At 45.6% G+C, this 23912-nt stretch overlaps 1 protein-coding gene across 2 annotated transcripts in view; it reads left to right on the top strand.

The window, feature by feature from the left end:
• Window positions 1–23912, top strand: part of NEDD9 (neural precursor cell expressed, developmentally down-regulated 9) — a 286512-nt gene that overhangs the window by 171497 nt on the left and 91103 nt on the right. For both annotated transcript variants that reach the window (XM_021100184.1, XM_013977425.2), the window contains one exon: window positions 7996–8183. In XM_021100184.1, coding sequence (XP_020955843.1) covers window positions 8172–8183 — 12 coding nt within the window. In that variant the 5' untranslated portion in view covers window positions 7996–8171. The remainder of the gene's footprint in view (window positions 1–7995; window positions 8184–23912) is intronic.

The raw sequence follows: 23912 nt of genomic DNA, 5'->3' as shown, positions 1-23912 counted from the left end.
CCAATCAGTTCCTGTGCTCTAGCCTTTCTACTTCTACTTGCTAAATACCCATCTCTCTGCCTCTCCGCTGTCTCTGTCATGGGCTTAATCTGGACCCTCCTCATTTCTCACCTGGACTGCAGCACGGCTTTGAAATGGATTTCCCTGCACCACCGTTCCAGCTGCCTTTCCACTTCCCCCACTAGATTCACTGTGGTTTTTGTGACAAGCAAGTATGATCAAGACACTTGCCAGTTTTCAAAGTCTTCCCTGTTGTTTTGAGGATGAAGGATGAAGACAGTTGCAACAGCTGGGTAGAGAGGCCGTGAACTAAAACAGCGGCAACTGAGATGGAGAGATGCGGGGCTGGGGAGAGAGGAGCAGGAGGTCCTACGGAGCTAGAAGGGAAGAGATCCCATTACTGATTAGATGTCGGGAGTGGGGATAGTGGAAGCAGGAAGGAAAACGCCCCATCATCATCTGAGTTGGATGATTGAGTGGGCGTGGCCTCATTCTCCGAGACTAGGGACCGAGACCTTCCTTCCCTCGTGGTCTGTTGTGACCTCAGCAGGACACCTCATCTGGGGCAACAAGGTCTTTAGGAAACTGGGGAGTCTGGGCGGAGATGAGTTAGAACCTGGTAAAGAAGAAGAAGTAAACCTCTCTTCTGCCAGGAGGCTCCTAAAAGTTTGCTGGCAAAGACCAGGAAAAGAACCAGGACCATGCGCTCAGCAAGACATTACCTAAGTGCAAAAGGGTTTAAAGGACTCATAACTCTGACTTCCATCCTCATTTATTTCATGAGCATTGCCGTTCCCTTTTTCTCGGTCAGGGTTTTGGCTGTGTTTGGAATATCTTGCCCTTTGCAAAAAATTCTAAAACACAAATTGTTCTGTTGCTGTGCCTCCAGGGTGCACTAGATAAACCAATAGACAGCTCTTGTCATCTCACTGTCTTTTCTGAGTCTTACTCAGTTAAAACAAAGGAAAGGCTTGTTTGCTAGACCTTTGAAACATACCTGAGCATGTCCAATTCACTCAAAAGCCAATTCCCTCTAGGGATCACTCTGAAGGAACCCAAGTCATTTGAAAATCTATACACCAACAATTGATTAAATTGAGCCAGATCCCCCAGTTGAACTGTTTAGCCAAATTCAGGTATATCCAATACATTGGGGTAGTAAGTCCTCAACACATTTTTCTTCGGCACGGCCAGATAAGATTATTTATTGTTTTACACAAATCGGAAATATATATGCTATAACTACGAAGTTTTCATAGGTAACCTGGTTAGAGTCCTGAACGGGACCCAAGAGAAGGCTGATCTTTCTGCCAGAGAGCAGCAAAAAAATCTGACTTTCTGCTCTGCGAGCAGGTGGCTGATGGACTGTTTTATGAAGGGTTTAATTAACTCTGTCGGTCTTGTCTTAGCTACCTACCAAAATAAACTGTGCAAATCCCAACATGATAGAAGGACTCTATCATCAGCTTATCTGTGTAAGGCTCCACAGCCTAGGGAAATGAAATAACTAAGGAAGAGAAGTTAGTAAGTGTGTAGTTTTAAGAGGCCTCTATTTCAGGTGCTGCCAGTGGCCAGACAGTGAACAGCCAGGGAGCCCTTCTGGCTGCTTTATTCCTGGGCCCCAAGTTGTCCTCGGAGCCGTCAGGGGGATCCAGCCGGGTTCAGTGCCTGGGCTCTGCTTGTCATCTTGGTGTCCCCCTCAAGGGGACGTTGCCTGGCCCCCTGATGAGGGTCGGTCGTTATGACACTTTTACTCATAAATCTCACCCGGGTGAAGCCCCATTCCCTTGGGACACTACCCAGTGGCAAAAGGGTAACCAGGTAAATGCATTCAATGAATAATGGTCACTAATGATACATGCTTCATGTCTGTGCCTTTTGATTGAACAGCATTGCATTCTCACCACCACCTCCAAGGCCTTATCTCAAAAGCACAAGCAAAGTGGAAACATCACACAGTGTGACAGAGAGTCAGAGATAGAAATAGAGAGATCCTAGCTTTGATCAATAATACCTTTCCTGGTATCCCACCCACTATACATGCAGGTGAGAACCTAAATAAGACCTAGAATTGAGGACACATTTTTGTCTGAGCCCTTTGTCTTCCATTTGAGGAAGCTGGGGCCTGAAAATGGCTGTGTTGCCCAAAGTCATACCTGGACTAGAGCCCAGGTCTCCTGATTTCAGGCCACTGATCTTCCTGCCATGTTGTCAGTTGCAAATGGCCCAATGGGAGGTGAAAAAGGTTGGAGAACCTGGCTTATCTTAGTAGCTACCCAGGTCTCTTCCCATCAAGGACTTTAAATATAAGGTTCAGAGAGCAGACTAGGTAGACACCCAAGGAGAAATGGGGAAAGTGTAGACTCAGTGGTCCATTGCTCTCGGTCTGGGAAGTGGAATGGGTTGGCAGGAAACCAGGAGCATAGATTGTCCTGAGGGAGCCGTAAGAGCTGCCTTCCTCAGTTGTGGATATTCCATCCCACAGAAAGAACCATCCAACGAGCAGAAGCCCTGCCATTTTTATCCTAAGCCCAAGAGCACTGCCCCGCTTCTGGATTCCACCCCACCCACCCCTTCCTTTAGAAAGAGATTCTTTGTTGCTCTACCACCAATTCTCACAGACCTCCAGGGAAAGAGTCTACTTCATCATATGTCTTCATTCCATAAGCGTGTATTGAGAACCTGCTGTGTACCAGATGGTGAGCTGGGTCCTGGGGAAACAAAGATGGGATAGACACAGTTATTCTTCTCAAGAGCTCATCCTCTGGAGGTCCCACTCGTGTATAAGCGCTTGCTCACACATGGGTCTAATAGCCCCATGTGGACGGTGGTCATATTTCTAAACCCCACATGTCAACATACGGTCTGAAAAAGATTGCTTTTCAATCTTTTGATTGAAACTGTCTATATGAACATCCTTCAAAGGGTTAAAAATTAAATTGCTTTCATAAGTCCTTTAGCAGAGTTCCTTTACTGAAAAGAAATAAATTCTATTAAATCAGGCATTTTTGAGAAAAATCTGTGCTCTATGTTCATCAAACGTGTGCTTTTAACTTGTAAAATTTATAATCATAGGCTATTGCAGTTGAAAAGGATCTGACAGATCACCTAAGCTGGTAGAATTTGACTTTTTTAATTTATTTTTTAAACAATGAAGCCGTTTTTAAAGCCATGTAGCACCAAAATGTCCCAAATATAAAACAGTTAAACTGGACCTGCTTTGGTCCAAGGAGAGATGGAGAGCTCCCCTAAACTCCCCCTCCCACCCTGCCACTCAAGCTCCCTCAGATTTTGGAACTGCACCCCACAAAAATGACTATCAAACTAGCTCTCACATCCCAAATGGAGACCTGAGATCCAAAGAGAGTGGAACCTCATTTTAATGAATTACATCTGCAGCAAGCCAATTTCCCAATAAGGTCACATTCTGAGATCCTAGAAGTTATTCCGACTTCCACACATGAATTGGGGAGGGGAGAGGACACAACTCAACATAGCTCTGCTTCCTGCACAGTGGGGATGGAGGTCTTGGTCAAGACAAGGAAGCCCCCAACACCAGATCCTTAAGGGAGAGAGGTGAGCCTGTGTGACCACTCCTGCGGAGAAGTGAGGAGAGAGAGCGGGTGCACGGAGAGATGTCCCTAAGAAAGCAAGAGAGGATGGCGGTGAGACCAGAGAGAGGGATTAGCCTGAGCAGCGGGGAGAGACTTCCTGTATCATCACAAGGAGACAGAAAGGAGAAAGGGATGAGTTTGGATGCAAAAGGATATCCCGATATGAAGGAGAGGAGTCAAGGTTGTTGCTTCAAATGGTCCCAGCTTTCTTGTGAAGCAGGAGGAGAGGTTGCCTACTGAGGCTGACAGTGGAGTTTGGGGTTGGAGCTCAGTAGGTGGACAGGGAATAGAATCAGAGACTTGAGGACAGTGGAGAGAGTTTGAAATAGCCCTGTGCATAATAGACCTTAGCCAGCTGTGTCTCAAGTAGGCACCAAAGAGGATCGCTCATAATTGTATCAGAAAAATGGGAGAATGAGGGGTGAGTTGACCAGGGAACAGAGAAAGGCTGTCTAACAGTAACCAGGGCCCAGATGGCATTGGTGACCAAAGTTTATAGTGGCACCATCTGCAGGGTGTGATGTTTTTCCAGCAGTCCTCAACAGCTGGGAGATTGGTGGAGAGAAAGTAAACAGTTGAGTTCATCCAGGGCTGGGCTTTGCCCAGGAGGGTGCATTAAAAGGACAAAGGGACAAGGAGGCTGAGGCTGTCAGCAAGAGGAGGGTCCAGTGAGGAAGCTCAGGGGCCCAGGTGTGTAGCGAAGGAAGGGAGCAGTGAGCAGGCCATGCCTCTTTTTGCAGAAGAGCCGTGCACATGCTTCTTGCTTCCTGTTGAACAGAACATAGTCAGTGCTGCCTCCTGGAGAAACAGATGCTGCCAGATGTGGCCCACTAATGAGCTGTAAGCCGATGGGCTCCCAGCTGATCTTTCTCCTCTAAGGTGGTCCTGACTGGCCCCAGCTGAATAACAGCAGTTTGTACCCAGCGCAGCCACAATGGTTAGCGTGTACTCTGGGGACACATACCCCTATGAAAGGATGAAGTCAACGCCAGCTGCATCTGTGGTGTATTGGTTCACCCTCTACATCGGTTTGCTAATCCATGTGTTATTTTTAAATGCCGTACGGGCCAACCCTGTCTGTTTGGATTTTATTACTGTGATTCTTCCAAAGGCCCAGATTTTCTCTTAATATACATCTACCGATATTAGTAGCAGTCAACTCAGAACTCCAAGTTACTAGAATCACTTTCATATGCTGAGATATAAAATAATGGAGGAAAAAAACTTTTTAGTCATGTACTGAAAATACTCCCAGTACAGAATGATTAAAACTAAAACCAAACACCAAACCTTGTCAGGAGCAATGGAAATTCTCATACCGTTCTGGAGAGAATATAAATTGGTACAACCACTTTAACAGTCTGGTATTTTCCACTAAAATTGAATACACATACGTCCCTAGTCCAACAGTTCCATTCCAAGGTATACACACAACAGAAATCGATAAACATCTGTATAGCATTAATTATTCATAGTGGCCTAACACTGGAGACAACTCAATTGTCTATCAACATTACAGTGGAAGGCTATCCATACAATGGAATACTATACAGCAATGAACTGACAAGCTACACCGATAGGCAAAAACATAGATGAATTTCACAAACATAATGCCGAGTGGAAGAAGTTAACATAAAAGAGTACATCCAGTGTGATCTGTCTATTCAGCGTTCAAAAACAGGGACTAGTGACTAGTATACAGGAAGGCAGACTTCAGTAGGTAGAGTATAAAGAGGGAGAGGATTATCGTAATAGGTAGGACAGCTGCCTCTAGATGGGCTCACCACTAACATGTGTGGGCCTTAGATGGAGAACTGCATGTCATAACCCCAAATATTTAACAGTTGTAAGTTAAACTAACCCTCTATTAAGTAAAAGATGTTCTAGGGAGTTCCCATTGTGGCTCAGCAATAACAAACCAACTAGGATCCGTGAGGATTCAGGTTCAATCCCTGGCCCTGCTCAGCGGGCTAAGGATCCAGCATTGCCATGAGTTGTGGTGTAGGTCGCAGACATGGCTCGGATCCAGCATTGCTGTGGCTGTGGCGTAGGCCAGCAGCTGCAGCTTCGATTTGACCCCCAGCCTGGGAACTTCCCTATGCCTCGGGTGCAACCCTAAAAAGACCAAAAAAAAAAAAAAAAAAAAAAAAAATCCAAATAAAAGATGTTCTATCCTCCTACCTTGACAAATATATCTTCATGGCAACCTGGAAGACCAGAGACCTTAGAATTCTTGGACACCTTGAACTTCTCTCTGGAACATGTGACCCAAAAAGAAGCAGCTCCCAGACCCTCAGGCCTCCATCTTCTCCTCCCATCCCCACTCCATCCAGCACCTCAAGGGCCTTGTGCTCCAGGGGATATTTGGGGATGTGGTGTGTGTGTTTCTTTTATGGGCTACAGTTGAAGTATCTCAGAAATTTCACTAACCTTCGTCCACAGCAGCCTGCAAATATCCATCCCTAGGCTGCTCCTCAGGAAGGCGGACCTGGGGAGGAGCCCCCCAGGAGTGGGCTGGGAATCACTGGGACAGGGAAGCCCAATGCCCAGTGCTTGGTGCCTTGTCTAGAGTCATGGACTCCAGGTGGACATGGCCTCTTGGCCCCAAGGACCCTTCTCCTCTTGGAAAGGAACATGGCTGGAGGAGATCCAGAAGCCCCAAAGCACAAGTCTAGCATGAACTCCAGCTTGGGGCTCAGGGCAGTCCTGCCTTTAAGGGAAAAGACAGTTGTGTTAGGAAGGGACTGGCAAACTTCTGGGGTCCTGGCAGTATGCTGGGTCTTGACCTGGGTGATGGTTACATTTATGACGATGTATTAAGCTCTACATTTGTTTTATAGAGTGTTCTGTATGTGTGTTACATTTCACAATAAAGAATTAATGAAATCTCTCTATATGTATTTTATTCCCAGTGCTGCGGTTTATGGGATCCCCATAGACAGCTCAGCTCGGAGGGGTTGCCTTTAGGCCCAGACACCTTGGGCAGTTAAAATGCCTCAGGGTGTGAGGACCTGAGGGGAGTGGACAGATGCTGGGGACCCAGCAGCTCTCCCTGCTGTCTCTCGCCTGTCCAGACAGAGATCCCTGAGTGCCGTGGATGGGCTCGGGCAGAGCAGATGAGTCATGGGCCCGTGGCCTCTTGCCTAGCCACGGCAAGTGCCCCCCCGGGGTGGGGGGCATTCCTTTTCCTCCCTCCTAGCCAAGATTATAAATACTGTGTTTATCAAGCCGAAATTACAGGAGGCTGCTCCCGCCCTAATAGAAGTGAAAGGAAACCAATCCCGCATTCTCCTCTTTGGAAAGCAGCTCTAGGAAGACGTCCCCTCTCCATCAAGGCAGCTGGGTGGGTTTATTCCAGTTTGCTGAGCTTCTGCTATGTCCCAGACACAGTCCTGACTTTTTTGCTCCACATTTTAAAACATCCATTTAGTTTTGATTTTTCATTCTTGATAGCAAAAACACTTTCCATCTACAAAGATTCAGATTCCTGATTCTCAGGAAGATTTCCAAGTGCCCCACATGGTTTAAGCATCAGGGGTTTTTCTGAGATATTTCAACTGCAGTCCATAAAAGAAACACACACACCACATCTCCAAACTGAACTTTATGGCTGAGAGATGATGAAGGGAAAGTGAAAAACTGGCCAGTACTAACCAACCAAAAGCCCAGGCAGGTTTTGTTTTTTTTCCCCCCAAAAAAATCAAATTCTGAGCTTTGCATCTGAGCTGTTTAAAAGCCAGATTGCCAAAGTACCCGTGTTCCTCATTTGGGGAAACAAGGAAAGCATATGATGCCAGGGACCTTCATAAACTGCTGATTAGAAGTAGACCCAGGCACATTTGGTGTTTTCAAAGTCAGTGGAGCAACATGGTAGATTAGTTTAAAGCAAGAGGATGAGGCAGTAGGATAGAGGAGTAGAAAAACAAGTTAAATTAATGACAGGACTAGAGTTGTAGATTATAGACAGTGAAGGAGAACTCACTGCCACCATTTTGCCCCAGGAAGAAACACCTGACAAACATCTTCCCATTGCTCAGACTCCACCCTCCGAAGTTACCATCTTCCTCCCTGTGCCCTCACCAGACCCGCTTCGTACTCCACCAGAATAGCTGTAACATCTTACGGCCCTGGATTGTTTGGTTTGCCCTCCTAGACTTTGGGCTCCTTGAGGATGCGCCATATTTTATGCATATTTGAAGTTCCAGCTAATGCATAGTAAGAGCTCCGTAAACCTTATCTTTGCTTGCTTGAATGAATGATGGATTCCACTCACGAGACTATGGATTTGGCTTTTCCAGCTGCTACGATGCCATCCTTACATGATGAAAAGCATCTCAGCCTCTGCCAGAGTTTACCTACTATTTTTAACTTCTCTTTTCAGGCTCAGGAAACTATGCATTCCTTAATGCCATACACTGGCCTAAGAACACCGTGTGTTCGTTAAGGAGAGGTATGAAAACCAAGGACCTGGTCAGCCAACTAGAACCCTGGAATCGTCCTTTTCAAGACCTGGTGCTCCAACATTCCTTGGCTTAACAGAGAGAAGCACCTGGGAAAATGTGGGCAAGGGTGAGTAGCAATGAGAAAACCTTGCATTTCATGCACGTCCAAATCCACTCCGGGAATTGATTCCTTTGAAACAGTAATACAAATGACATTCCCTTCCCACCCAGGATTGCAACTAACCCTTGAAATTGAAAGGTTGATTTTAGGCTTTTTGCTGTGTTAAGTGAATCATTTTACACGGATATGCTGATGCCCGTGGGAAATCCTCTTCCATTCAGAAATCTCAGGGGAAGCAGTCTTCTGGGATAGAGGTAGACTATTCCTCCCAGTGTAGCTGGTGCCCAAGCAAGTCTGGAGGTTACACTTCTGAACTATCTGGAAGCTGATCACCTAGGTTGCTGACCAGCCGGTTCTCTGGTGATTCCTTTTTTTCTCTGTCCGCCTCTAAACCATTCCTTTTCTGCTCAGCCATTCCGCAGGAAAACCAGCGTGGTCTGGGGTGGAGGTTAGGGTCAAAATAGTCAAGTCTCCTATCTAACTGAGGCTTCCTAAAAGCTTTCTGGAAACTAAGTGAAGACATGGTCATTACATCTATTATTTGACTTGCAATGGAGGCCAGCAGTGTGGCGTGCGTGGTGCCGCTAGGAGCAGACCTGGATTTAAGCATCACCCTTATGTGACTGTGAGCCACTTACCTGAGACTTTTGAATCTGTTATCAAATTGATAAAATGGTGATAGGAAGATTGTCTCAAGGATGAAATGAGAACACGCACATAGGAGTTCCTGCAGCAGCACAGTGGGTTAAGAATCTGGCTGCAGTGGCTCAGGTCGCTGAAGAGGCCTGGGTTTGATCCCCAGCCCATTGTGGTGGGTTAGAGGCATGCTGTGGCGTAGGTTGCAGCTGTGGCTCGAATTCGTTCTCTGGCCCAGGAACTTCCATGTGCCTTGGACGTGGCCATAAAATTTTCAAAATGGAAAAAAAAAAAAGTGCACGTAAAATAACTTGTGCTCAAAAGTACGAAGTTAATTCTTTATGTGTTGAGATCAGTAATCTGTTGTCTGTGTCACATGGAAAACTAACTATCACACAAATAAGAAGGCACCGGGCAGCCAGTCAATCCAAAGAGGGCCCTTTGCATTTACAGGAGAAAGGGTGTCAGTTAAGCAAAACAACAAATGTTGCCTTAAAACATTTTGATAAGTGATAAGAGGATTTACCTAGAAGTCTTTAAAACTAGGTAGATCGTCATATCATTATAACATTTTAAAGTAATGATCTCTTGGGAGTTCCCGTCGTGGTACAGTGGTTAACGAATCAGACCAGGAACCACGAGGGTGCAGGTTCAATCCCTGACCTTGCTCAGTGGGTTAAGGATCTGGCATTGCCATGAACGTGGTGTAGGTTCGAATCCCACGTTGCTGTGGCTGTCACGTAGGCCAGCAGCTGCAGCTCCAATTAGACCCCTAGCCTGGGAACCTCCATATGTCTTGGGAGCGGCCCTAGGGAAAAAAAAAAAAAAAAAAGGCGAAAAGACAAAAAAAAAAAAGGTTAAAAAATAAATAAAGTAATGATCTCTTAAAAAATATCAATAATAATAACCTAGTCCTAGGATTCCCACACTTTGAGGCTTCAACCAAACCAAGGTGTGCGTTCAAACCAGAGCAAGTTACACTTCTTTGTGATTTCTCAAGTTATTCAGTGTGACTATCAATGTCTTAATGAACAATGAAACAAAAATCATCTCTTCTCATTTTTTCTACCTACTCAGCCAGTTTTACTAAACTGAGACAAAAAAAAGGAAGGAAGGAAAGGGGGGAGAGAGAGAGAAAGAAAAAGGGAGGGAGGAAGAGAGGAAGAGAGAGAGCGAGAAAGAGAGAAAGAGAGAAAAGAAAGAAAGAAAGGAAGGAAGGAAGGAAGGAAGGAAGAAAGAAAGAAAGAAAGAAGAGAGGAAAGAAAGAAAGGGTAAAGAAAGAGGGAGGGAAGGCGGGAGGGAGCGGGGGAGGAGCGCATTCTTTAAAGCAAGTCAGCCTTTCATGTCGTTGGCATCCCTGCAGTCAATATTAGGTCTGGGGTGTTTCAGAATACATGTGGCTTCTCAACTTCTGGTGCCTTAGACCTGAAAACCAGACAGTCCTACCAGCTGGAATCCTCAATATGCTTTCGAATGATCTATGTTCAGAGTCCAAGGACCCTTTGCGATCATTAATTCCATCACTTCTGGGTGGTTTTTTTCTCATCATTGAATTTTATTTAAATATTCCATACACGCCCTACACACACACACACACTTACGCGTAACTTTATACTAAATAAGTAGAATGTATTTGGCAAGGATTCGTTATCACCTATTAAGAAGGAGCATTTGTTTCCTGATGTCAGTGCTTCCTAAGGGTGTTTCTGTTGCTCTTTGGGGGGCAGTGTCCTGGTTAAAAATGTGGCCCTGAAGCCATATTGCCAGATTTGGATCCCAGCCCTGCCCCTGACGTGTAGTAGGATTTTGAACAAGTGACTTAGCTTCCCTGAGCCTCACTTTCTTCCTCTGTACAATGGGGATAAAAATAGCACTTACCCTGAGGGGTTATTTTGATGATTAAGGATGTAAATTGTTTAGAATTGTGTTTGATACGTACTGAGCCCTTGATAGATGCTTCCACTGAGACCTGGAGTTCCGCAGGATAGAATGAAAAGAAATCACTAACGGGAGACGGAAGAAGCAGAGTAAGAAAAGGCCTGGAGAGAAGGCGCCTCCAGGAGTCTTTGGGCTTAGGCTGATGGTTCTCCTGAGCCTCCTTGTGCTGTGATTTTCTGGCTCCAGGAGTAACAATAAAGACACCACGAGGACGGGCCGGAAAAATTACTGGGGAAAACCTGTGCTAAACTCATAAATACTCTGAAAACGAAGCCCTTTACAAAAAAGCTCAGCAAATAACAGCAATCCCGGCAGCAACCGTGCAAATATCAGTGCGACGACGAAGTGGAGAGCCCGGCTCACAGCTGGAGAGAGGGCCACCTGAGTGCTGCCTTCCAGGGGGAGTCAGTGCTGGGAGGCAGCTGGTGCAGCCCCCGAGGCCCCGGGCACTCACCTCCCTAGCTCGATACCCGCCGACGTGGGGGTGTTTACACCACATAGGTCGGCAAAAACGGCCAAGCAGGGCTGCTTCGTTTTGCTTCCTTTTCAGAAAGTTGGTAGCTAAATATTCCCCAATGGGCCGCTGGGGAAGATGAAAGGCTGGCTCGGAAACCTGGAAGAAAAACCTTCTAAACGGCAAGGCTCTTTCTTTGGCGTCCCTTCCTCTTCCCCTTTGTGAAGGCAGGAAGCTGGCAGTTGGACATGGTCTGTTACGCTTTATCTGAAGAAGAAAAGCCATTCTGAAGTCCTGCTTCCCGGAGGGCCAGAAAAGTGTCGATTGACAGAACTGAACGGCGTGTCCTTTGTTTGCATTAAATGTAGGTTCACTTCAGGTCCAAAATAGATGTCAGACTGTGGATTTATAGGTTTGTGAAGAGTGTCCTACAAGGGAAAATGCAATGAAGTGGGGTAATTTATATCCTCTTTTCTTAACCCCTAAAAATAGAATTAGTCTGACACGTTTCAGAGAATGTGTAAACTGTCTACTGAGAGTTATTACGTCACCTCCTTACACCTGAGAGACAGTTTGATCTGTTCAGATTTCTGGGTCTTTCCTTGAGAGAAAAGATGAAATGAAGAAGTCTGCCTTTCGTCGTCTGCTGGGGCTGCCGTTGCAGGGAGCCCCAGACCAGGTGACTTTAACAGTGGCAATGTGTGTCTCCCGGTTCAGGAGGCTCAAGTCCAAGGTCAGCTGTCAGCAGGGCTGACAGCTTCGGAGGCCTCTTCTCCCTGTGTCCTCGCATGGTGCCTGCATCCTAATCTCTTCTTATAAAGACACCAGTCCTATAGATTAGGGTCCACTTTTTTTTTTTCTTTTTTGCTTTTTAGGGCTGCACCCACGGCATATGGAAATTCCCAGGCTAGTGGTTGCATTGGAGCTGCAGGTGCCAGCCTACGATACAGCCACAGCAACTTGGGATCTGAGCCACATCTGCAACCTATACCACAGCTCATGGCAACGCTGAACGAGGCCAGGGAGCAAAGCCGCATCCTCATGGATACAAGTCGGGTTCATAACCCACTGAGCCACAGGAGGAACTCTCTAGGGTCCACTCTAATGACTTCTTTTAACCTGAATCACCTCTTTAAAGACCTTATCTCCAAGCACAGTCACATTCTGAGATATGGGGAATGGGGAACTTCAACATCACACACGAATTTAGAGCACGACACGAGCCTGTAACACTGCCTAAACGTAAGCATCGTTTATCCACAGGGAAAATTTGATTTAACAGCCTCAGAGGTTGGGTTCCCAGAGAAGCAGCCTCTGGAAGACCGGAGACAGGTGTGCAGGAGTTCCTGGGCAGGGCTCTCAGGAATACACAGAAGCAGCAAAGGAAGCAGGATTAGGAGAGCGAGCGCTGGGCCGCAGTGCAGTCACAAGAAAGGCCCCAGCTAATCCCACGTCCCTCGGAAGCTGGGGTGGCCCTTCAGAGTTGGCCGGAACTGAAGTGAGAGGGCAAAGCAGTCACAGGATGTGGGCTGCCCCAGAGAGGAGAAGGCCTGGCGTGCGTGAGGGGCTGCCTTCAGCTGAGGACGGTCTCGGCAGGACTTGTTTGAGGACAGATCTTCAGGCGCTGACAGAATGATTGCTCAGCCTCAAGTGGGACCCCGGGTCAGTGCACTGCAACGTCCACGGCAATACAAGTGCATGGAAGTTCCCCAAGTAGAAAGAGTTACCGTTATCTTCTTAAGAAATTTCTTATAATGTCTCTTGGGATGTTAAAAGGTAACCTCTTATGAACCTTTTAACATGGAGCCCAATTCTGACCCCAAAGGGAAAACCGCCGGCAGAATGGTCAGTGAGTGGCCCGGGGGGTGGGGAAGGATGCTGTTTGGACCCGCTGAAATCTGGGTTCAAATCTCTGCACCACTCTTTACTAATATTTCTTACCCTCTCTGGACAGCCAGCTTCTCTGGAAAATGAGGATAATACCAACTCTGTCAGGCTGTTGAAAGTTTAAACTAAAAACATATACTTAGAGCCTCTAGCACAATGCTTGACACAAAGGAGGCATTCTCAAAAGCATTAGCCCCCTTCCATTTCTTTCAGCAGATAGTTTATTGTTAGTAACTGATTATAAACCGGAAAGAGAGGTTTGAGCTTCTAACTTGAAGGAGGATGTTTCTCAAATGCTGATGTGACCTGAAGATGCCTGAGGGCCTTTCTTTCTGTCCTCACCATTACTGGTTCTGTCGCTGTGGACATACATGTCACATCACAAAGACCTCTCCCCCTTCCACAAATACCAAGCCTATTCCAACACTAAGACATGCATAAATTACGTCAGTTACCTACTCAAACCAATCCTCCTTTTCAAGGCGTCGTTTTATTGAGGTATAAATCACTGCTACAAGGCAACTTAGTGCAGACAGAAATTTTATTGGGGGACGTAGATCCCCAGAGCTTGTCTGGAAAATGGGAAGTATATTCCAAGACGAAGTGTCCTGCCGTTGTAAGAGGTGCTGTGCCGGCAAAGAAGCACGTCTGGACAGAGATTTAACTTTCTCATCTAAATCAAGTAAAGTTGAGCTCCCCTGGATGGGATGGCTGAAGGCTTACTGTGTTTGATTGTGGATCACAAAGTCCAGCTGCCTCGCAGAAATTCCACTGTCAAAGAGACACCTGACCAAGGTCCAGAAAGCAAACAGAAGCTGGAACACAGAAAGTGACCCCTGAGCTTGGACAAGCTTTCTTAACCCTACCAGTCGTCTCCTCTGATTTAACATTGGGCCCCCTGGTTTCCCAATGCCTTTTGTGGCTTTCTTCTCCCACAGAGAGGCCTTATTTATTCTAAAATATGAAGCTTTGGGGGTTTCTTGAAAACGGTACTTTCACTCGGTAAAAATAAGTCAAGATGAAAATTCTATCTGTGGGAATCCACTCTGAAAAAGGATTCAACTAAGACCATGGAAAGAACAGTCTGCTTCCCCCAGATGATCAGTAGCCATCAGTAGCTATCATTTTCCATCTGGGAAAAAAACTTCTCAAAGCTGCACAACGCAAATATCACAATCGCTGGGAAGTCCAAGATGACTCTATAACCGTCATCTCCACACAAACATCACAAGTGTGGGAATCGGTGAGCTCATACACAGAGCCACCATTACACTCTAAGGAGCCATTCATCGCCTATCCTTTACCTATTATCCGGAGCCCTCTCTGTGTCTTCACTGGCTCTTTGAGAGAAGCATCTTTGAGGGCGACATCCACGTAAACAGTGGGTTTACATCTGGTGCTTCCTTCTGAGGTTCAAGTCTCTTTCTCTGTCTCGTTCTTGCCATTTCTTAGACAAAGCATTTTGCAGCAAGTCAGTATAAAGTTGCAGTGAGCTGCAGTAACAAGCAAGCCCTGTAATCTCCCTGGTTTAGCACCTATGATTCCATCCTCGCTCCTGTGACAGTCAGTGGCTCTCTTGGGCAGCCATCCTCGGGAATTTGGATTTTCCACCATCTCAGAGTCCCTCCCTTCCAGCAGCATCGCTAAGAAGAGAGAGGGTACAGGACATTCTAGGGAGCAGGCCAGGGAAGTGGGGAAATCACTTCCACCAACAAGCTACTTCCCAAAGAAGGCTGAGGAGTAAGAAGTGCAAAGATGATAATAGTGCATGCCTCGGAGAGTCCTTAAATGCCCCCTCGCTTCTTTCAATCCTGTCAAGTTTTTTACACGCAGCTAATCAGTGACAGCTCAGTTCAGTGCTGGCCAAGAGGCCTCCTGCCCACTCCTGTTGCTTCCAATTAATGTATAAAAGGGCTCATAAAATCTCAAGATACAGTTGGAGCATTGTTTCTAGAACCTTCTTTCCAGGGCTCCAGGGTGAGGAGGACTCTGAACACCCTGCTCTGAACCCACAGTCTCCACACAGTCCTCTCAGTCTGAGAGGCCGGACAGACGAATGTTTCAAGGAGCGAGTGCCAGTAGCAAACCCTAATTACAGGAAATGCTTCTTGGCTCCTAAGGGATATAAAATTACTTTGTGGAAAGTCAAGAAAAATAGAAACAGAATACCCTGTAATGCTTTCTTCAGAGGCCAAAGTCACCTCTTAAAGCTTGTGTTTTATGCTTGATGCTGTCAAGATAGCTTAGGAGTGGAGATAAGAGTTTATAGGGGGAGACATTCTGGTTGCTGTCAGCCTGGTTTGCAACCATCATGGTAGCTCACGGAAAAGACATCTTGAAAGTTGTCCTCCTCACAGTTGAGACCAAACGTGAGCAGGAAGAGAGGCTTCCCAAAAATACCCTGAAGAAGAAATGAGAAACTGGGCACAGGGAAGGTTGTCCTTCCTGTCGGGCTCTGAAAGTTGTCTGGAGAGCAGGGCTTCCCTCGTGGAAAGAACTCCTGCATGGACATAAACTTCTGCCACACTTCTGACCCCCGACAGCAATGTCTGTGGAACACTCAGTTCGTTGTAGACCCATTGTTTAAAATTCTGAATGGACCACCACTGAGGTTCCACATCTGGATTTTTTTGGCCCGAATTTTAGCATTTTCATCTGGAGATCTGACAGGGAGTAGTTAAGGGCTGCACATTAGTTCTCTTAGTTGTAAGGATCTCAGGCAAGCTATTCCAAAGTTTCCCTTCCACCACCGTAACAGTGAGCAAGGGAAGATACATAAAAATAGTAACTGCCACTTGGCTGGAAATTAAGGTGCTGATTTAATCTAAATATTATCACATAAAATCAAGTAACAAGAATAATAAGAATTGGATTTATTAGCAGTGCCAAATTTTATTCCTTTATTTAGCCAAAACATAATTATATTTCCAGATTCATAGATCAGATATTAGAAATTATACGGAATTCGATTACATGTACCTTCATTTTTCAATCTTGTACCTTGTTCTCTTCTTCCCATACTCACTGCTCCCCTTCTTTAAAAAAAATATTATTCTTGTGAGTTGGGGCAATATCGTGGCCATCTTATTAAGTCAGTGAGATGAATGGGTTTGTTGAATCCCAGGTTAATTTATGGTGAACCTTGAACTCAAATCAATGGTCAGTATGAGGATCAGGAGAGATGGAAGCAGGCTGGTTAGGTATCTTTAAAGAACTTGGAAATGAGGTCACTTTTAGAGTTAAACTAGTAAAATGCCTAGCTAAAGTGCCTAAAAACTGGCAAAAAATGGAATGGGTATAATTAGCCAATCATGGCAGTAAGCCAAGAAACTATGCAACTCTTGATACAATAGAAGTGGAATGGAGTTCCCATTGCCGCACAGCAGATTGAGAACCCGACTGGTATCTCTGAAGATGTGGGTTTGATCCCTGGCCTCACCCAGTGGGTGAAAGGATCCGGTGTTGCCACAAACTGTGGCACAGGTCGTGGAGGCAGCTCGGATCTGGCATTGCTGTGGCTGTGGCATAGGCCGGTGACAATAGTTCTGATTTGTCCCCTAGCCTGGGAACCTCCATATGCCACAGGTGTGGTCCTAAAAAGTAAAAAAATACAAGAGAAGTGTATAGGAGCACCTCGAACTTCAGCCCCACACATCTGGGGGTACGGCAATGCGGAGGACGGATGTGAGAGTGTTACGTTAATGAGCCGAAAACTAAGTGGCTGCATCATGCCTGTTTGGAAGAAGGCTGTGTAAACAGAAGTTGGTTCGCCAAGGAAGCAGCAAAGAGCATGAGAGGGTCATATTCACCCTCGGGGGGTAGAGCCCACCAACATGGAAGCCTCTGGGGAAGACAGTCGCAGTTTTAACCAAAGCACTGCGGTTCCCCCGATGCCACCATCTCTCTTGTGGGCAAAAGTAACATGTTAAGATCCATTAAGAACCTCTTTTTATGATTCCATAAACACTAAGCCACTGTGTGATCATCTGACTCCCCATGTGGTGAGCCTACTGACAGAGGGGCCACAAGGCTTTCTGGTCGACCTGCCAGTCGTATTTATTATTTTAAATTACTCGGACTGTATGTGATACTGTGAGCTGGCTGCACCTTCAGCATGCCAACAAAATCAGTTTTATGAACCTGCCAGATCTTAGACCGTGGTGTATGCTTCAAGGTAAACACCACCTGATGGAGTGTACCTGGGCAGGTGGTACTGTTGCCTAGCCATGACTCAGGCTCGCTCTATTCCGTCCTTGAACTGCAGCAGAACCAGCCTCATGCAGTTTGACTGAACTGTATATAAAGTCAAGATCAGGATGCTCCACTAACGTGACTGCCTTTAGTGATCTGACGAAACGAATGCCGTGTCGTAAGCCAGGAATCGTCTGCAGAATGAGGAGATGGAGAGAACCTAAACCATTCAGACAGGCCATGAGCCGATTTTCAGTTTTATTCAGGACCCCGCCATGGACAGCTTCATCAAAAATACCAAGGTAGTTGACACGCAATGTTTTCCAGGTTTTTTCGCACCTCATCCAATCGCAATAATTGTTAGGTGATAAATGCAGTGACAGCTCATTACATAATTCAGCTTTTAGAAGCTGGACGGTTAAGTGGCACCCCTCTCACCCGCTGGGTGATAGGTTAACATCTTACCCAGGGCCTCCTCCCTACCGCTATGCAGTAAGTCCCTCTCCACCCCACAACTCTGTCTGGAATCCTGTGCACATGAGGCTTTAGATTTCACACAAATGTCACTGTTGGGGTGAAAATAAAGTCAGGAGGCTCTACTAGAGAAGCCCAGGGATATGTAAGACAGTGCATAAAGGGCAGAGAAGGAGGGGATAAAGAATATGGCCCGAAAACTTGAGAGCATTATCCCTCGATGCTGTTAGGTTTTTTATTTATTTTGTTTTTGTTTGTTTGTTTTTAGGGCCCCTCCTACAGCATATGGAAGTTCCCAGACTAAGGGCTGAATCAGAGCTGCAGCTGCTGGCCTATGCCCCAGCCACAGCCACGCCACATCCGAGCCACGTCTGTGACCTAGACAACAGCTCATGGCAGCGCTGGATCCTTAACCCACTGGGCGAGGCCAAAGATTGAACCCATGTCCTCACAGATACTAGTCATTCGTTCCCACTTACCCACAGCAGGCACTCTGCTACAAGTCTTTTTGTTACTGTGTGTATGTGTTTGTGTCTGTCTCCCTGAGTGTCCAGGGAGAAAGGTTTGTATACTTTGTGACCTCACGCCAGCTTGTCACACACGTATAAACCTATGTCCACAGATATTAACTACTTGGCTTTCTTAATAGCTTTATTGAAGTCTACTTGGCATAGGATAAACTGTATATTTAAACTGTAAATGTTGATGTTTTTATACATATACACCTGTAAAACCATCACCAACCAAGATAATGAACATATATATCTGTCAGCTGCCCCCAAAAAAATTTCCTCGTGCTCCTTATAATCCCAACACCTGCCCCTTCCTACTCTCATCCCATCCCCAGGAAACCGTTGATCTTCTTTCTGCCCGTATACTTTAGTCTGCAGTTCCTAGAAATTCATAACTATAAAACATACAATACATACCCTTTTTTTCTGACTCCTTTTACTCAGCAACGTTAAAAGTTTTTATATGGACACGTGCTTTCTTTTGGATAAATAAATGCCTAGGAATGGATGAATAGGTCCTATGGTAAGTGTATTTCTAACTTTCCAAGAAAGTGGCAAACTGGGTTCCAGAGTGGTGGCACCATTTTACTTTCCCATAAACAGTGTATGAGCGTTCCAGTTCCTCCACGTCCTTGTCGGCGCTTGGTGTGGTCCAATTTTTCTTTTAATTTTAGACATTCAAATAGGTGTATAGTGGGATTGTTTTCTTATTATTGATTTTCGAGAGTTTCTTACCAATTCTGGATGTAATTGTTTTGTCAAGATAATAGGTATTGTGAACGCCTTCTCCCAGGCACTGGTTTGTCTTTTCATTCTGTTAACGTTGTCTTTGGAAGAAGGACATTCTTAACCTTGATGAATTCCTATTTATTAATTTGTTCTTTTAAGGATTGTTCTTTTTAACTTTTCGTTTGCTTTATTTTGTTTTTGCTATTCTAGATCCTTTGTGTTTCCATGTGAAGTTTAGAATCTGATTGCCATTTTCCTCAGAAATGCCCACTTTTGATTGGGATGGTGCTGACTCTATAAATGAATTTATGGTGAATTGACATCTTTCCAACATTGAATGTTTTGACCCATGAACACATTACATCTCTCCGCTTATTTAGGTCTTCTTTAATTTTCTCAGTGACATTTTGTAGTTTTCAGTGCACAGAGAACTGTAAACATTTCTCAATCACCCCCCATAAGACTAATAACTTATGGCACCAGAGGCTTAAGCCTCTGAACTATTCTGCAGCAATAAAGAGAGGATGATAGTACCTATTCCCTAGAATTATGATCATTAAATGAGAGAACACAAGTATGCAGTTTAATATAGCATAGACTGTGGGCAAACCGCCTGGGTTCAAATCAGAGCTCCACCTCTTCTAGCTGAGCAATTTTAGGAAATTCACAATCCCTCTAGAGCTCTTCTCACATACTAGCACTTTCCTTATAAGGGTTCTCACGAGGGTCAAATGAGCTTGTTAAACACTTAAAACTATATGTTCTTCTCATGTAATAAGCAGCAAATAAATGTTAGCAATGGGTATTGCTAATAAATGTTAGCAATGGATCTTATTATTGATAGACCTTAAACAGCATCCGGAACATAGTTAAGCACCCAATAAAGGGTAGATTTTATTATTAGCTTATATAGCAACCTAGGCTACTTGGTTAACACCTTCAGCAATGCTTCTCCTCTGATTTGAATAGCCCAGACTGAACTGAATTTGCTGGAAGGGGGTTTGTCCTTAAAAGACCAGACTCTGATATTGAACACAGACTCCTCATTCTGCAATTTGGATGTTGCATTTCATTTTCTCTCATTGCTCTTAAAATCCTTAGAAAGCTGACTTCTTCATGAAGAGGCATCTACTCTGCCCCTGCCCCTTGCTACAGGGTAAAAGAAGGGTGTGAGTTATGAAACTGGACTGGTTTTATGGTATGATATGATCTCCAAGTCCAGGAAGACTCTATGCACCTCTTGTCACCTAGGACACCGTCACCCCTACACACACACACACACACACACACACACAGACGCAAGTCTCTCTCCTGGTGTACTGACACAAATTGCCCAATTGGAAATCTATTTCTGTACTCAATAACTTTGTTCCCTGTGAAATCACACACTACCTTTAAAGGAAAAAATAATCATTAACTTACTCATGTAGGTGACACTATAAAGTAATAGACTCTGGACCAGAAGAGCAGAGGTTTGGGTTGTAATCCTAGCTGCCTTTTTCCCCTCTCTGTAACCTAAGATTCCACTTCAGCTCCTTACTGTATAATATAAGGGATGATGGATTTGAGCTATTCATTCATTCAGCAAATCTTACATGGCCAGGTGTTTTTAAGTGCGGGAGACACAGCAGTGAACAAAATTCCTGCTCCCACAGAGGTTATATTCAAGTCAGGAAGACAGATAATACCTGAATAAACACATTTGTAATCAACTGTCAAGGAGTACGGCCTTTTAAGAATAAAAATAAAGCAGAAAAAAGAGATGTAGATGAAACAAAATGCTAGTTTAGGTAAAGTGTTAAAGGAAGTTCTTTCTGAGGTGACAGTTCAGTAGAGACCTGAAGAAGGTGAGGTTTCCGTTTTAGAGAACAAACTAGTGATTACAAATGCGAAGAAGGAAGTGGGAAGGGACTAGACGGGAGTGGGGAATTCAGAAGCACAAGCTACTATGTATAAAATAAATAAGCTACAAGGATGTCTTGTTCAGCATAGGGAACAGAGCCGATGTTTTGTAATAACTTTAAATGGAATACGATCTATAAAAACTTTGAATAACTGTATTGTGTACTTGAAACTAATATAGGATTGTAAATCAACTATACTTCAATTAAAAAAAAAAAAAAAAAGGCAAGTGAAGCGACGCAAGACCAGCTGGTAGAAGAACATCCCAGACATGGGGAGTGGTAAGTGCAAAGGTCTTAAGGCAGACATGCCCCCAAGGAAAAGAAAAGAGGCCCCCATGGCTGCAGTAAATAGATTGTTGGAGAAGGTCTGGGAGCCAAATCCTACGCAGCATTATCAGCCAGTGTAGTGACTTCTGAGTGTATTGTAGGTGAGATGGGAAACCACGGGGGAGGGGGGGGGGTCTGGGCAGAAGAATAACAAGATCTGACTTAGTTTAGAAGAATCTCTGGAGCTGATGTGCTGAGGGCAGATTATAGTGGCCAGGGAATCAGGAAGAGCTTAGACTAGTAGTAGTGAGAGAGGTAAGAAATAAGTTTGAAATATTTATTAAAGAACCAGATGAGGGTGTGGGTTCCATGTTGTGGAGTAAGAAAGGAGTAAAGTGGAGTTCCCGTCGTGGCTCAGTGGTTAACGAATCCGACTAGGAACCATGAGGTTGCGGGTTCGGTCCCTGGCCTTGCTCAGTGGGTTAAGGATCCGTCGTTGCCGTGAGCTGTGGTGCAGATTGCAGACGTGGCTCAGATCCCGCGTTGCTGTGGCTCTGGCGTAGACCGGCGGCTGCAGCTCTGATTGGGCCCCTAGCCTGGGAACCTCCATATGCCGCAGGAGTGGCCCAAGAAATGGCAAAAAGACCAAAAAAAAAAAAAAAAAAAAGAAAGAAAAAAGAAAGGAGTAAAGGATGACCCCAATATTTTGGCCTGTGCAAGGATGCCGTTTACTCAGCTATAGACACCTGGAGAAGAAGGAGGCTGAGGGAGCACCCCAAGAGTTTGTTTTGGGCATGTGAAATTGGGGTTGTCCATTAGCTACCCCAAGGGGCAGGGTCAAGGGTCAAGTGGGCAGTTGTATATACAGGGCGGACGGCAGGCGAGCAATCAGGGCTAGCGATTTAGCTGTGGAGCCATCAGTGTCTGCGTGGCAGTGAAGTTTATGGCACTGGGTGAGGGCATCCACATGGTGACTATTGCTAGAAAAGCATTCCAACAACAAGAGGGGAGTCCAAGAGAAGGGTGAGCTGGGGTAGCCACTGGGGCAGGGCTGGTGACACGGAAGTCAGATTTACAAGCAATTCCAAGGAGGGAGTGACCAAAAGCAGCTGAGAGGCTCGAGATGACATATTAAATCTCTACCATTTATTACTGGATTAAATGAAACAGACACCTGGAGCTGTTTATTAGTGTACTTTGGGCTGCTGGCCAAGTACTGGAAATCTCAAATAGAAGTAGCTTAGACAAGAGGAGCATTTTTTATGTCACATAATAGCATTTTGGAAGAGGAGTAGTTCTAAGTTTAGTTAACTCATTGACTCAAAGATGGCATCAACGACTAAGATTCCTTCATCATTGGGCTCCGCTCTTCTCATGAACGCAAGAGGGCTGCTGCAGCTCCAGATGTCACATCCCTCACAGTGTCCAGAGGTGGGGAAAAGGGAAGAGCCTTTTATTTGTGAGTGAGGAAACTTTGCAGTAGTCTCCCTGAAGAACTCCCTTCCCAACTAATCCAGACCGTGTCACACACCCATGCCGAAACTCATCTTAGCAGAGAGAGTCACTGTTCACACCTTGGGGCTGAGAAACAGCCCAGAGTCTCCTGAAGGACATGGCCACCCCAAGAAGGGGTGATTCTTGGACCCATGACTGATACTGTCTGCAATACAAGTGCTTGGCATTCTAATGCCCGTCTTTCCTCCTCAACGATGACATGAATATAGAAGGTTATGAATTAATATACATTCTCTCTCAGCCACAGTGAAGAGATTTTTTCCTCAGAGTTGTGTTCAAGCAACTATTGAAACAAATCACCTGTGCCTATGATTGCATCATAGATCTGGGGTTTAAAGAGGCCTTTGAAAATCCATGTATCCTCAATAGAAAGTCCCCGTGATGCCATGATGTTTATTAGACAAGGTCCCAGCTAGAAATATATGACATGCCCAAATTATGCTAATTTAGCAAGGATTCAGGAGATTTGATGCCAGGACCAGCCATGAGTAAGGGCTGGGCGTGGCAAAACCAGAGTAGTGCAGCTTTGGATGCTGGCACCAGAGAGGCCTCCTTTACCACATGTGGGCCCAAGGAGGCAGAGTGGCCTCAAGGTTGGCCACCCAACAGGAGCTGAGCCTTTGCTGGGGCCACACTTAGCCTGCAGTGACCTTGCAGGATGAGGGAACATGGAAAATAAACGCCCTGACCTCACCTCCTCCCTCCATCCAGCTGGAAGCCCGAGAGCAAGGAAGCCCATCCACGGAGTCCCAACACGTGAGGTTCTGGGCTGCCAAGAGTGGGAGAAGGGGCACATGGTTCTCGGAGAGCAAATAGAAGACCTCCAGCCTGTCCCATAAGAGGAGAGCAGCCACTCCGAAGCCCCTCACTTCACCTTGGGACAACCCTGCCTGCTGGAAACTTCCCAGTCAACCTGGGAGTCCATACAGAACAGGAGGCCTAACTCCTCATCCCCCTGGCGATGCTTTCAACAGAGGACAGGAGTCCACATATCTCACAGCCAAGTGCTGGCCTCAGAGCTGTTGAGACCTTAGTTTCATCCTTGACCCCAGGGTCCAATGGAAATTGAAATATAGGGGCTACATATTGGTTCTCAACCAGGGGTGTTCTTGCCCCCCAGGAGATACTGGCAATGTCTGGAGACATTTTTCATGCTCACAACTTGGGGAGAGGGGTGCTACTGGCCTCTGCCACTAAACATCCTACAGTGCACAGGATGCCCCCACAA

The sequence above is a fragment of the Sus scrofa genome, chromosome 7, assembly GCF_000003025.6.
Source record: "Sus scrofa isolate TJ Tabasco breed Duroc chromosome 7, Sscrofa11.1, whole genome shotgun sequence".
In the NCBI taxonomy this organism is placed as follows: Eukaryota; Metazoa; Chordata; class Mammalia; order Artiodactyla; family Suidae; genus Sus; species Sus scrofa.
This window is presented reverse-complemented; position numbering and strand designations above follow the sequence as displayed.